At 40.9% G+C, this 15,690-nt stretch overlaps 1 protein-coding gene across 6 annotated transcripts in view; it reads left to right on the top strand.

Annotated features, from left to right (window-relative positions):
* LOC129770548 (guanine nucleotide-binding protein G(q) subunit alpha) overlaps positions 1-15,690 on the top strand; it is a 58,404-nt gene that overhangs the window by 17,934 nt on the left and 24,780 nt on the right. For 3 of the 6 annotated variants that reach the window (XM_055773449.1, XM_055773450.1, XM_055773448.1), the window contains exons 1-2: positions 5,871-6,029; positions 6,253-7,225. In XM_055773449.1, coding sequence (XP_055629424.1) covers positions 7,108-7,225 — 118 coding nt within the window. In that variant the 5' untranslated portion in view covers positions 5,871-6,029; positions 6,253-7,107. Of the gene's footprint in view, positions 1-5,854; positions 6,030-6,252; positions 7,226-15,690 lie in introns of those variants that run through there. The other 3 variants (XM_055773451.1, XM_055773453.1, XM_055773452.1) reach the window with 3 other exon arrangements.

Raw genomic sequence — 15,690 nt, 5'->3', positions numbered from 1 at the left:
CCTGATCTCGACGTTCTGTACATTTTTAAATCATTTGGCATCGAAAAAAAAATTCGATTTTCCAAATTTCCTTTTGGATGGAACATGGATGGATGGATGGATTCTTCCGTGTTCTCGTGTTGTCGATGTAAACATCGGCAGTCATTAGACCGTTGACCTGCGCTGAGTTCCCAACCCCAGCCCACGAGAAACAGGCCCACACCATGATGCTTCCACCACCATGCTTCATAGTCGGTTGTAGATGACGGTCCTGGAGGCCCTCGTCGCTCTTCCGCCACGCTCGGAGTCGCCTTTTCTTGTTAAACAACTTGACCCTGGATTCGTCCAACCATATAACGTGGCTCCAGAACTCCAGCAGCTTGTTGACATGGTCCCTCGCAAACTCCTCACGTTAAGACTCCTGGACTCCATTAAGACTCCATGGTCTATTAATGACATACTTTTACGTAGTATTGACTAGAATTCCAAAAAGTTTGAGAAAGCTTATAACATTGGAATACTTTGATTTTAAATGGTAGTGGTGTTTTTTGCGCCCATCACTGTATGTACAGAGAATAGGTACATTCTTCTAATGTTTGCGCTGTCAAAGATTTGGTAGCTTCTTTTATCAAGGATTTTTATGGGTTAGTTATTACTATTATTCGGTTATTACTGTTAGTGATAAGGTCGGGTAAATTTTCTGCAGACCATGTATCTTCTTCGCTTTATGAGCCAAGCAGGAGCACATGCACTAGAAGCAATATGATTGACATCTGTACAAGTTGGAGGAAGCAAATGATTCTTCAAAACCAGCCCGCTCTATTTTGTTAGGTTCGTTTGGGTACTATAAAAAGGAAAGAAAGTTTGCTTTTCGCGTTATACGTCTCCAAACCATGAGCTTCGACACGTTCTGGGACCGTGTTCTGTAGCAATTTTATCTTTCAGAATTTCAACAATACTCATTACATATACATGGTCATTTTGCTGATGTAACTGTCCTGGGGGAAGATTTTTTTTATCTGAAAATAAATGTCACATTCTCCGTATCGGAGCAAAAGGTCATTGTTTCTTTTGGGCTTGTTTTTGGCGTGTTGATTATGAAAAATCATAACTCAAAAACGATAAAAATCACAAATCAGATTTTTGGATATGTTATGTAGAAAGACCTTTCACGCTTTCAAGAAAAAAATATAACAAACCATAGCGCCCTCTATACCAAAGCCATATAAACTATAAAAAATAAATATAATCAAGAATTACGAAAAAATAATTTTTCGGACCACCCTGAAATGGAAATAGCCCAAATAAAAAAATATAGGACCAATATTTTGTGATAAGGAACCAAACTATCACTTTTCACGAAAATCTGAGAATTACTACATCGGTTTGGCATGGAATGGCTGTATACTAGGTTGCCAATGAATGTATGGGAAAAAATCGACCTCAAAATTTTAAAAAGTTACCACCAATGTTCACCCCGAAAAAAACACCCTATGGAAAATTTCGGCTCAATCGGACTGAAGGAAGAGTGGTGTAAAGCGACAAAGTTTTGATTTTTTGACCCTCGAACATCTCCCAAGGGGAGCGTGAGGGGAGAGGGGTCTGTAACAGTTCGGCTGAAAAGTTTATAAGGTAACACAGTAAAACTATTCTTTTAAATTTTTGTTGTTCAATTTTATTATCCGACATAATTTCCTTCGAGGCCGATACAGCGATTAGAGCGATCTTGCAACCTTTCGATACCATTTTTATAGTACTCTTTCGGTTTTTCCTAAGCATTCTCTTCAGGTCTGCGAGCAGAAAATAATCGCTGGGGCCAGACCTGGAGAATACGGTGGATACGGAAACAATTCGAAGCCCAATTCATGCTATTTTGCCATCGTTTTCATTGATTTGTGATTTTTCCATTTTTTTTCACAATAACAAAAGTTGCTTCACTCTCAATGCTGTAACTCACGAACCAATCGACCGATTGCTGTCAAATTTTGACACGTATCCATTGAAAGATGGAGCTTTGTGATAGTCATGTAGATTTTTGCAAAGGCGCTATCTAGAGGTCAACCTTATGAACTTTTCATCCGAACTGTTGTTTGAAATCGGGGTTTTCAAAAAAGAATATTTTGATGCCAAATGTCTTCAAATTGCATGAATCGTCGAGATCTACCGTCATCTAGAATTTTTTTGTTGTCAAAAATCGACTCTGGGACTTTTTGTGGTCTTGGGAATAAAAAAAACCTATGGTTTAGTATGCCAATGAAAATGGCCATCTCGATTTATCGTACGTGACTTCCAGCGAAATGTTGATTTTGCACTCGAACATTTTTTTGTCAAAAATTTATTTTTCAGGAAAAAACCGACCGACTGCCAAAAGTAAATTTTAACAAAAAAAATGTTTTGTTCCCCCTTGGGTGATCTGTTTTTAAAAAACTCAGGATTTTGCAGGAAGCTAAGCCATACATATGGTCAATCAAATTTTTTTTTCAAGTGAATTTTACATGAAAAAAACTATGAACCTTTTTTTCCATGCACTGTCAATTTTTCTACAAACGATTCTGTGACTCGGACTTTGTTCATTTACGTTTTTGGTCGAACCAGAATTTACCCGAGAAAGATTATCCTTCTGCAGTATTCTTGCATTACTTTGTGACGTTAGATTCTTGCTACACGCAGCTGAGAGACGAAGGTATCGAAATGTTTATTCGAAATATTGAAATTTTTTGTCGGTCACAATAGTTACAACAGTTACATCTAACTGGCACGATTTGGATCGTTTTATTTTTCTTGAATGAAATTGAATGCGGAAAACCCTTAGAAAATTAGAAAAACAAAGTGTGACAACTGAAGTATGTTCATTCAAGTCAAGTTTTTGCCTTTTGTATGATATAAATAAGTTCAATTCATGTAATTCTAGAGTTAATATTTGACGAGAAGTAAAATTGAATCGTAATTTAATTGGAATCAATTGGAAAACATATACACTGCGTTTCATAACTATAGAATCACTTCATTTTTCCAGAGATTCCAGAGATATGTAAGAAGTCGCTTGAATTGAAGTATATAGTTAGTGTAGGATATAATAACTCTCTTCTTTAATAAGACTGGTCATTTCAACTTTATCGTTTTGCCCAGACGTGAAACATTGCGTCATGTTGTAGTGTGTATCTCGTTCTACGCAGAGGATACTGCTCGTTTAAGCTCTTCAAATCACTCATATTGCTTGTAAGCTGTATCTACTATTTGTACGATCACTCCTCATAAGTGCTTGACGGGGGTTTGATTTGGTAAACAAGCTGACCAGTCCAGAATCTGAAGCCCCTATTCATTAAACCTTGTCATGACCTGCCGGATTTTATGAATTGATGTCAAATTATCCACTCAGAAAAATGCAGTGGTTTTATAGTTATGAAACGCAGTGTATAACACCAAGGTGTGGAGGAAACGCTTATTCGATTATATTAGGCTGTCAAAAAAGTCCTGCGGTATTTCCGCGAGGTGTCGTTGTAAGCGCGTAGTTCTAGTTGTATTCATTGTATCGAGTCATACTATAGCTTGTTGGAAAGGTATTTTTGCGCGCTATAATAGAGTCCTTGACAGTGTTTCGTTTAGTTAAGTCGTTCGTGAGTTATAGTGTCGCAAATATGGAGCAAAATAAAGAGAAAATCCGACATATTTTACAGTACTACTATGACAAAGGCAAAAATGCATCCCAAGCTGCCAATAAAATTTGTGCAGTTTATGGACCCGATACAGTTTCCATTTCCACCGCACAAAGATGGATTCAACGTTTTCGTTCTGGTGTAGAGGTCGTCGAAGATGCGCCACGCTCCGGAAGGCCTGTCGTCGAAAATTGCGACAAAATCGCTGAATTAGCCGAGAAAGACCGACATAGTAGCCGCCGTAGCATCGGCCAAGAGCTGGGGATAAGTCATCAAACCGTTATTAACCATTTGAAGAAGCTTGGATTCACAAAGAAGCTCGATGTATGGGTGCCACACACGTTGACGCAAAAAACATCTTTGACCGTATCGACGCATGTGAATCGCTGCTGAATCGCAACAAAATCGACCCGTTTCTGAAGCGGACGGTGACTGGCGATGAAAAGTGGGTCACTTACGACTACGTGAAGCGCAAACGGTCGTGGTCGAAGCCCGCTGAAGCGGCTCAGACGGTGGCCAAGCCCTCATTAACGGCCAGGAAGGTTCTGCTGTGTGTTTGGTGGGATTGTCAAGGAGTAATCTATTATGAGCTGCTTCCCTATGGCCAAACGCTCAATTCGGACCTGTACTGCCAACAACTGGACCGCTTGAAGGTAGCACTCATGAAGAAGAGGCCATCTTTGATAAACAGAGGCCGCATTGTCTTCCATCAGGACAACGCCAGGCCACACACTTCTTTGGTGACGCGCCAGAAGCTCCGGGAGCTTTGATGGGAGGTTCTTTTGCATCCGCCGAATAGTCCGGACCTTGCACCAAGTGACTACCACCTGTTTTTGTCCATGGCGAACGAGCTAGGTAGTCAGAAGTTAGCCATAAAAGAGGCCTGTGAAAATTGGCTATCCGAGTTTTTTGCCAATAAGAAAGCGAGCTTCTATAACAGGGGTATTATGAAGTTGGCATCTCGTCATCGAACAAAACGGCGCACATTTGACTTAAAACAGATGATTGTAACTAATTTTATGAACAAATGAAAATTCAAAAAAAATACCGCAGGACTTTTTTGACAGCCTAATATTTTGATTTGTTTAGCTTTATTTATACTGAGATAAGTTTCGTGTGACTGCTGTTTTTACCATTCTTCTCTAAATATAACCCGCATTTTAGCCCCTTCACATATGCTTCTTAGAGCCTTTAAGATACAACATGCTTCAGCTTTTGATGTGTTTGAAAAAAAAAACAATAAATGGCTAATTGTTTTACTATATTTGGGAAAAATATTCCAGAAATTTTTTTTTCAATGTTATTCAGTTAATAACTCATTTGAGTTGGCTGGAAGTGAAAAAATGAAGGGACTTATAGAAACCATGAAACATATTTCTCGAATATTCGACAACGAAGCGACCAGTTCCCTGTTTCAAATTTCTGTCCATTCTAGTGGTCACGCTCAATCCATTTCGGTTTATCCATCCTATCGAATCAAGGAAGGGACAAGGACTGGCCTACAGAATAGCATACTGAAAAAAATCATTTAATTGACACGCGCTACCTGGAGTGAGCCGCACGGGTCATCCTTGGGTTCGGCCGTCTTGAGTATTCCCACTTGCATAACGTTCTTCATTTAATTAAGAGGCTTGCACAAAGCGACACAAACGTCACTGGGGGAATACTTTAGGATTTGTTGCTAGGCTAGTAGTCCCGACAGCACTAGTTAATTCCACAATGTGCTCAAACATATCTAATTTAAGGATAACATTCCCTGCGCTTACCTTGCACCGAAAGCTTCCACTACGCTAGTCCGCCAATAATAGGTTTATCGCAGTGTTGACGGACAATTCCGCGGACTTGGGCCACTTGCAACACGTTGTCCACCTTTCGCCAACCATATGTTCGGATGGCATAATTTAATTAATTTGAAAGCGAAACGCTAGAACATACATCGAGGTGAACCGTTCACGTTACTCCGCGTGGTGCTTGCGGGGAATTTTTGGAATGCCAGCCAAAACGGAACGGCAGGATGAAACCTCAGGAAAGTCAGGTGACAGCGAGTCGCGGAAATCTGTGTTGGAAAGGGAAAACAGATTGGGCAATGCGCGAACATGTGTTCCCCAGAGTGTGTGTAGTGTGGTAGTTTAGGAGGGGATTCAGGCCCGACACTATCGTACGCTGTCAGCTTCGTCCCTTTTTTCAAGGGCCGATCGATCCATCGATGCTCTGTCGTCAGTCCGGGGGAAGACTATAAAAGACGGCGACAACTGACGACAACTTTTAGTCTGCCTAGTGTAGCATACAATTTCGGAGAGTTCTGCTGCAGGCCGTTCCGTTCTAGTCCTTTAATCCGTTGATATCCCAGTCCAGAGAGGTTTCAGGTTCGAGTGTGTGTTGTGGCGATGAAAGGTACAGAAGACGGCGCGCAATCGGTTTAATTTACTGTGTTTTCGACGATCATATACGACCATGTGAATTGGGAAAGAATATCGACTAGTTTCACACCGAGCAAGAAAAAAAAAGAAGTGAAAATTGAAGCTCGTTATTTCTCAGGATGTGATAAGTGAACGATAAACAATCATGTTCGATGAGTGTTACATGTAATCTAATATCTGTTTCCTCCTCTTTACAGTGAAGTGAATGGATGAGAAGATTCGAGGCATTGGTTCGATTAGAATTTTTAAAGCAAGAGAGTAATAGTGTAGAAAACAGTGATATATATGGTCAACAAAACAGACCATTGCGGCAAAGTTCAGTGGAATAAGAGCACCAGTCGCCGTCGCCACCAGCAGCACCGCCGCCTCCATCGTTGCCGTCGTCGTGAGCAAGATCAGCAGGAACTTCTGATCGACAGGTCTAAAGCAATCGTTGGCTGGTCCATCTCCGTATTTGCCAGTGATCATCTTAGCAGTTGTGGTCGGAGGTACTCCAGTTTATAACGGCTGCATTAGCTGAACGGCCGACGACAACGACTCAGCGCGATCATCGTTCGGCTATTCGTCCTTCCCGCAGTCCGAACGTCCTTTTTCTTCTATTTTCTGTTTTTCTTACGAGTAATCTTCTGCTCGGCTCTTATCTTTCCGCAAGGGTGTTTTGCTCCCATCTAATTCCATTGCCTAATTGAATTTAAACCTCCTCTCCATCACCCGCAAAGAGCTGCTGAAACACACAAACAAACGTGAACAGAAGGCGCGCGGGTGTCATTGCGGTGTGCCGGCCAATCGTTGTGAAAAAAGGAAAAGCAGTAATCAAATTATTCAGTTGGTATCGATCGTTGTTACGTGCGCCAGGCAAAGTGATATATATATATATACGTACGCACGGAACAATCGCGCACCATACGTGAGACTGGTGTGCGTGTGTATGCGGGTGCGTGCGTGTGAATGTGTGTAGCAACAATTCCCAGTTAGACGACCCAGGATCACTAGTCAGCGAAAATCACGGAAGTGTGACCTCTGTACGCTGATCTCATCACAAGCATCCAACCATGGAGTGCTGCCTGTCCGAGGAGGCCAAAGAACAGAAGCGAATCAATCAGGAGATTGAAAGGCAGCTGCGACGAGACAAACGGGATGCCAGGCGAGAGCTGAAGCTACTGCTGCTAGGTGAGTGTCCCTTACTGCAAAGTCGTAATCATAAATGCTGATCTAGCCAAATTGCTAGATTCTAGATTTTCTAGTCAACGATGAAACTGCGGTTCAAAATCCTAACACAAATAAACGGATGAGGTTTTTTGACGCCTTCGTCAATTCCTTCTACACCTGATGAGGTGAAAAAGGTTACAGAAAGGCAACGAACAATTCAGCTATCGTGTTTTAATCATACTCAGTACTCAAAATGTAGGTTTAAACTGTTTGGTTCTTATAGTAGGATAGGTTTCTTCTGGAACCGTTAGTGTCATTAAGAGGAAAAAATAAAATACTTGACGTTTTCATTGTCTATCGACAGCAAATAAATTGGAGATTCATTAGATTGGCTTGGTAATGCAAACAGTTTTATGGTATAGCAAATCCCAACATTAGGCGCAGAACATTTTACGGAATTGTCGTAAATGCAGAAAGACAACACATCACGTCTTGGTTTCAAAACCACCTTTTACAACTTCAATTGAGCTATGGATCAATACCATTACAGCTATCCTACATAACTTACATAACCATTACAGCTATCCTACATAACTTACATAACCATTACAGCTATCCTACATAACTTACATAACCATTACAGCTATCCATGGGTGCTCTCAAACCTTACCGAAAATCAATCTTTTTGAACCTGATCGAGATTTGTGGCTAGATAAACGATTTTCCAACCAAATCGATTTCCATGCCTCTCCTGATGGCAGTTGACTAACAACAACGTAGAGTTTCCAGGGCATGATTTCACACTTCTTAAAATCTGGAGCTAGAATACGGCTAGTAAGCGCTCCCGAATTATTACATTCCTAGAGAGGCACTCTACCATCGTCTTGAAACATTTGCAATGGATATCATTTCGATTTGAACTGATCGAGACATTTCGACAGTTCATTCCCTGTAACGATTGGCCTACTTTCTTTCTTTCTTTGTTTTTAAGAGGCTTTAAACTTTGAAGTTCATTCGCCTCTAGAGGATTGGCCTACGATAGTTTACACCACTTTTGAGCCTAGAAAAAAGTAAACAAACATAACGATGGCAAACGGCAAACGATGTAAAATTGGGACCGCTTTTAACGAAACTGATGGAAGAAGCCAAAACTCATTTCCAATTGAATACGAAGGCGACTCTCTTCATAGTCCGCTGACTATCCTCAGCTGAATATGACTGACGAGTTCTAGTGATAGATGCTTAAAATTATTTCAAATCGATCTGCGATCTATCGAAAAATGGTCAAGTTATGAGCGTTCGGAATCGGTGTTTCACAATTCTCGGATTTCTTTTCGCTGTATATAATCGAATAAAAAAACAAAAGAAGGCTCTACATTCAAAAGTACGCTACGGAAGACGATTCTGTTACTTCCATTTGAAAGATGAGAAAATTTAGCACAGGATATAATAGAAGAACATCTAAATCATTGGCTTTAAATAAGTTTCATATCAAACTTGATTGTTTCTATCAATCAAATTAAAGTTCTCAAACCACTCTACAATTTGTTCTTTGACACCCAACTTCTATCTTTCTTAATTTCGCTACAATATCGATATAATTTTTTTTCATATTTCAAATGTAAAAAAATTTTTTTCAAACTGTGTATAATTGAGTCCAAAATTGTATATAATCGAGTCCGACCTGTACTAGAAATAATATCAAACGTTTGAAAACGACAGCTATTATTATACTTCCCGAAAATTCGGAACGTTTCCTGTGTCCGCTCAGCATCCCAAAATTTTGTGACTAGCGATGGGCAATATTTTGAATATTAAATTTGAAACCATTTTTGCAGAATAAAGCATTAATTTTTGAAAAAAAAAGAACGAAGAAACTTACCAGTACTCCTATTAAAAATATTTAAATTCAATCTATCTATCTATATTAGGATGGCAGCGGAAATGGTCATGTCAAATTTCAAAAACCGACCATGTACGTTTTGCTTATTGGCCCGAAAAAATGACCTGTGCAAAGTTTCAGCTCATTCCGAGTTTTGGGAGAAGTACTGAAATATTATACACCCATACCTCGCTTTACGGCCTAGATACGCTCCACGAAATTCGGCCGCAAAGCAAAAAGCCGTATAAGGAATCAATTATTCTAATACAAATTCATACAAATTCAATCAGATCGGTTCCAATTTTTTTAAATATGTAACACGGTTTATCAGTCAAAATGCATTTTATGTTTTTATTTTTATTTTATTTTATTCAAAAATTAAATTCATTTAAATCAAAAATACATACATAACATAAACAAAAAACATACAATACATACAACATACATACATAAAAACCAACAATAATCTTTAAAAAAAATGAAACAACTTCATGTTACATGGAATATGTGTATGTATACATACCTAATTTGTATGTTGCATAAGTTATTGTCTCGCAAATATTTTTTTCACCTCTGTACGAAAGTGATGTTTGAACCAATCCTCGATTTTTTTTGCGTTATAACGAAACATTTTAGGCCGTAAATCGAAAATGTGCCTGTAGTGTGTAGTAATGTGTAGTAAAAAAATAATTTTAAAGGGTAGATTAGAAGATCAATCAATGAACAGTTCTGCGATTGGAACCATGAACGATCGCTTAGTAAAAAAACGTGAATGTTTAAAGGTATTGGTAACAAAAAATCCATTTTGGGTGGGAGGAAGTTTGCTGGGTCAGCTAGTATAATAATAAAAATATTAAAATTTAAAGTTAAGATTAGATAGCTAATCGAAAATTATACAACTGCGTAAGACTGCTCAATAACTTCGTTGAGTTGAATTATTTAGAACTAGTTCTTTCTTGTACGATACAATTTGTTTAGCCAGAATAACTAAGAAGGTCCAGTATACTTAGATAATGTAAGCTCCGTAGCCAACGATTATCCCCAGAACCAACTTCATCAACTCTAGAGTCAGAATCGAACAAGCCAGAATACTTCCACACATCGAACGATAAAATATTTGGAAAACGTGCCCAAGTGGAACTCATAATTTTGTCATTCATGATACTGCCTGTAACTTGTGCACCCGCTCAATTGACAGATTCCACAATTTGTTTTTTCATTCACTATCATCGGAAAGGGAGGTGGTGGTACACTAGTGCGCGTGATGTGCTTCCTCCTCCGGTATGGTGGAGCAGCGACAAGCAAAGAGCAATCTTCACATGTTCCAGAGGGCTGCCTCGCCTGTAACCGACGGTGGTATGAGCATTCCGCATTAATCCAAGATGCTGTGTGACTCAATGGGGCCAATATCGAGCCGTCCTGGACTGTCTCTTTTTCCAGTTGGCACCTTAACACTTAGACTGAGGCAGAATAACAAGAAGGCAATCTGAACGTGGGCACCTGCGCACTGGCGATGTTTGCGATGCTTCTGGTTCCGTTCACCAATTTATTCGGGCAGACGGCTTGTTTTGACTGTGTGAGGGGGAACGACGGCTTCAGCGATCCAACCCGGAGTGCTGAGGAAAAAAAAGGCACTATGCTCTCGAGAATTTCTCCGCAAAAATATTCTTTTACCGTAACGGACAGAACGTAGCGTGGAAGGAGCTCGATCCGTCTCTTCTCCTAGTCTTTGAGGTTCAGAGTCGATATGATTGAGATTGTGCTATACATCGATTCACTACCATCAGGCGACGGTAGCTTTTCTTATATCTACGGCATGCCGATATAGAACTGAATATAAAATAAATAGAGGGACTAGACATCGGATGAACATAGTTCAAATAGTCATGTATTCCAAGATTCAAGTTTTTGAGCAAGTGTTCCATATGCTTGCAAAAGAAGTAACAGACGTTAAGGAATACCAAATCAAAATTCGAGTAAAGAAATCGATCGTGATCATAACCAACAGCATTAAAGCAAAATTTGATTTAATGATGATTTAAAAAGTTTAGTTTAATAACAATAGTAGAGTTGAATACAGCCAAAAGAAGAAAAATCGAGTTTGTCTTGAACGTATTTTCTTTTTTGATTGCCATCATATGTGAAGGAAATAAACCAACGATGAATAAACAAGTGATAAAATAGTAGGCATAAGCGTTGACTGACGTAGACGACATCCATCGAAAACCTGGAGAGTCAGAAATCTAACATTATTAATTCAACGTCGTTCAATCAAGGTCTGTGCGAAGCTGATCTGTATCGCTACAGAGAAATAAAATAAAATAAAATCTACATTCTAAATCTACATTTAAATCTAAACATGAATCAAATGACATCGTATAACAATTAATTACATCAAATTACAGTCATCACATATTAAAGATACACTTAAAAACAATAATCACGTGACTGTTTGTTCTGTAAAAAAAGAGATAAATCTCCGACGAAGAAGCGTTCGGGATAAATGGTAATCGAACAGCTTGGCTACCCTGTTGAAAAGTCTTTGTAGACCATTTAATCCACCGAATATGCCTTAGTTTGTACGTAGGGCGGACAATCGTAACATCAAGTTATTTCGGAGAGCCCGAGGTCGAACGTTGAAATTATTTTTTTCCAGAAGACCGGGACAATCGATGCGTCCTTGTAAGGTATCAGCTATCATCAAAGCCCTGGCTGTGTCTCTACGAACCGACAAGCTGATCAGCCGACATCGACTATGGTATCTCGGTAATCGGAGGGGGTCAGTCCACGGCAATCTACGCAGAGCATATCTTATAAACCTTCGTTGAACTGACTCGATCCTTTCGACACCGTTGTTGTAGTGTGGAGTCCAAACAGCTGCACCATACTCTAAGATGGAGCGAGTGAGGGAGCTGTAGAGGGACTTCAGGCAGTAGATGTCGGTAAAATTTTTAGCAATCCTGAAGATGAACCCCAGAGTTCTGGATGCTTTATTCACCATGTATGTGATGTGCGGTTTGAAAGAGAGTTGCACGTCTAAAATGACACCCAGGTCCTTGACTTCGCTGACACGCTCAGTTTCCGTGCCGAACAGGACATAGTTGAGCAATATGGTCTGTCTCGTGCGCGAAAACGAGATGACAGAACATTTAGCGGGGTCAACCTCCATTCGGTTAAGAATACACCAATCGGCAAAAGCATCCATCTTTCGTTGAAGGAAGCGACAATCTTCAATCGAGCTGACCTGAAGGTAAATTTTTAAATCGTCAGCATATGATAACCGTGGACCTTCAATTACCAGATTTACGTCATTAAAGTATATCAGAAATATCAAGGGGCCCAGATGGCTACCTTGTGGTATACCAGACGTAGCAGCGAAAAAAGGGGATTGGCAATCACCTATAACGACGGCTAGTCGACGGCCAGTGAGATATGATTGAAACCATTGTAGAAGGTTGCCGTTAATCCCAAGCCTGTCCAGTTTGGCGACAGCTATACAGTGGTTTAATCTATCGAAGGCTGCAGTCAGATCCGTATAAATTGCGTCCGTTTGGGCATGCTTCAACATGCTGTCGGTGATGTAAGAAGTGAGGCACAGTAAATTTGTGGTGGTGGAGCGGCCCGTCGTGAATCCGTGTTGGTCAGTACTTATGTACGGTTTGCTGAGAGCGTCTAGCGGTTCCAAAATAACGAGCTCAAATAGTTTTGCCAAAGCGCAAAGCGAAGTGATGCCGCGATAATTGTTAATATCTCGTCTATTTCCCTTTTTATGGACTGGGAACATATACGATAGTTTCCAACAGGTCGGAAAAACACCGGTGGCTACAGAGAGTTGAAATATGTGGAGCAGCGGGATCACTAGGTCATTCATGTGCGTTTTGAGAAAAGCTGAAGGAATACCGTCGGGTCCCGGGTTGAACGACGTTTTGAGCCTTGAGAATGACCTTGAAATCATCTCCGTATTGATGTCGAACCTACTCAGAGTTTGGCTAGAACGGGGGAGGTAGCTAGCAGCATGCCTGATATAGTCGTCGGTTAATGTTTCAGCGGTGAAAACACTGGCGATTTTTTCTGAGAATAGGTGGCAGATATCCTGCTGAGTAGAGGCCGCATTTCCGTTGAACGAAGGCAGGCCAGCTTCATGGCGCTGCTCGTTGACAAAATTCCAAAATTGTTTTGGGCGGGATTTGAGTTTCCTCTGTATTCTACGCTGATAATTCAGGAAAGATTGTTTCGCGACACGTTTGTATTCATAATTGATTCTCGCATACTGGCATTGAAGAGTTTGTGTGCGGTATCTGGTGAACTTTCTTAATGCGGCCCTCTTTATGGATTTCATTCGTCGAAGTTCGCGTGTTTGCCATAGTTTTCGGGACGTATGGAGGCACTTCTTCTTTGGCACATATCTATCGATGACATATGCCAGGACGTTGGAGAATGTTACAGCTGCAGACTCGACGTTAGCGGTATCTAATATGTCGCCCCAATTGAAGCTAGAGAACAACTGGCTGATACTACTATGGTCAGCATTACGAAAGTCGTTAGAAACGACTACAGGTGAAATATTGATATCCTGTAACAGTTTTGTGCCAACGGCAACCAGCAAGGGTGGGTGATGAGGGGTAAGTTTCACGAGAGGAGCGGAAGCCTCGCATAAGAATGGGGCTGTGTCCTGCGCACTCACAAAGCAAAGATCCTGGCTACGGCCGTTCTCGTTAGTGACGTGATTAATTTGCGAGAGAGTGGCTAAGCTATAAGTATCTAGCATAAAAGACGCGTTGGAATGGAGGGCTGAGTGACCCAGTTCCGGATAAAGGAAACCGTTGCGTGATTTCTTCCACGAGATTCCTGGGATATTATAATCACCCATCAAGATGATTTCATCTGTTGCTTTAGCGACTTCCAGAACGGAGAAAACTGACTGGCAATGGATCTCGATAAGTTCACGTTCTCGTGTTCGGTCAGGAGGGATATACAATGCACATAGATATAAATTGCGGCCGCCAAGTGTGATCGCCGTCCATACCTGCTCTAGACAAGACCATTTTTGGTTTTCTACAGCCCTCGTCTCAAGTCTGGAGTTCACGGCTACTAAAACGCCTCCGCCTCTAGCCTTACGACTATTATCTGCGTTCCTATCGCAACGAAAAACTTCGTAATCGCAGCCGAACACTTGGTGAGAGAGCATACGTGAGTCCAACCAAAGTCTCCGTGAGAACTACTATGTCGTAGCATTGGTCTGATACAGCTACCCGGAAATCGTCGACCTTGTTGTTGATACCGCCAACGTTTTGGTAATATACACTAATTTCCTGATGACGGTTGGAAGAAAGAGCGTTGAAATGCGAGGTTGTGGTAGCTGGAACAACAGTGGCATCAAGGTTCGGCTCGGCATCAACCACACCATTGATGTATGCAGCACTATCAATGGGACCAATATCAGGAAGCGAAGAAACGGTACTGCAATCGTACTTGCCTGAAGTAGCAAGTTGGAAGACTCCCTCACCAGCTCCGGACACAGGAACGGAATGTCTTGAGTGGCAGGAGCAGTCAGCGGAGAGACGACAGCGGTGCTCGACTGTGCCGTGCGGTTTGGGAGCTTCCATCATGCTATTTTGCGCGCATTCCGTTGGGAGTAACCATAGACGGCTGGAAACAGTCAGCGGTGACGGTGACGATGTATCCTCTGTTTCGGTAAATGATGACCGACAAACAGCAGAAACGACGGGAGCATCAGTGTTAGGTGCGGTATCAGCCGCACCGTCGATGTAGGCAACACTATTAGTGGGACGGATTTCAGAAAGCGAAGGAACGGTACTGTAATCGTACTTGCCTGAGGTAGCAAGTTGGAAGACTCCCTCACCAGCTCCGAACACAGGAACGGAATGTCTTGAGTGGCAGGAGCAGTCAGCGGAGAGACGACAGCGTAATAGTAATAGTAATAGTTTTCACGAATGCTATTTATAATATTTAGTGTTCCCGTGGTCGAGTGGTTAGCGTCACACACTATCATGCCGAGGGCTCGAGTTCGATTCCAGTTTTTGGCTGGAAGATTTTGGGAGAGCTGAGAGGTATGGGAGATGGTATTACATGAAATGGTGTTTTCGAAAAAACAATGTTGATGCCAAATGTCTTCAAATTGCATGAAACGTTGAGATTTACTGTTCTATATTTTTTTTTCAAAAATCGACGCTCTCGGGCGTCGTTTTCTTGGAATACGAGGTAAAATGCATGGTTTAGGGTGCCAATGAAAATAGTCATCTCGATTTTTCATAGGTACTTCCTGTGAAATGTTGATTTTCATGATAAAATACCTTATGTAAAATATTAATTCAATCGAATTCCATTTACTAGTGTCGCAGACGTCTAAATTTGAGTTTTTTGAAAACCGTAAAATCACCCAAGGTGGAAGTGCATGAAATCAGGATCTTAAAAAAAAATCAAGCCAAATGTTTTCAAATTGCATGAAACGTCAAAATTTACTGAATTACCGACATTAAAACACTGGACATAGAGAATTTCTGAGAAAATTTTCAGTATCTCAGAAAAATTACATCTCCAACGCTCCAAAGAACGCTAAGAACACTTGGAATGTGCTTCGACA

Source organism: Toxorhynchites rutilus, chromosome 2, assembly GCF_029784135.1.
Source record: "Toxorhynchites rutilus septentrionalis strain SRP chromosome 2, ASM2978413v1, whole genome shotgun sequence".
Lineage (NCBI taxonomy): Eukaryota > Metazoa > Arthropoda > Insecta > Diptera > Culicidae > Toxorhynchites > Toxorhynchites rutilus.
Note: the sequence above shows the minus strand (reverse complement) of the source record. Positions and strands in the feature narration are given on the sequence as shown.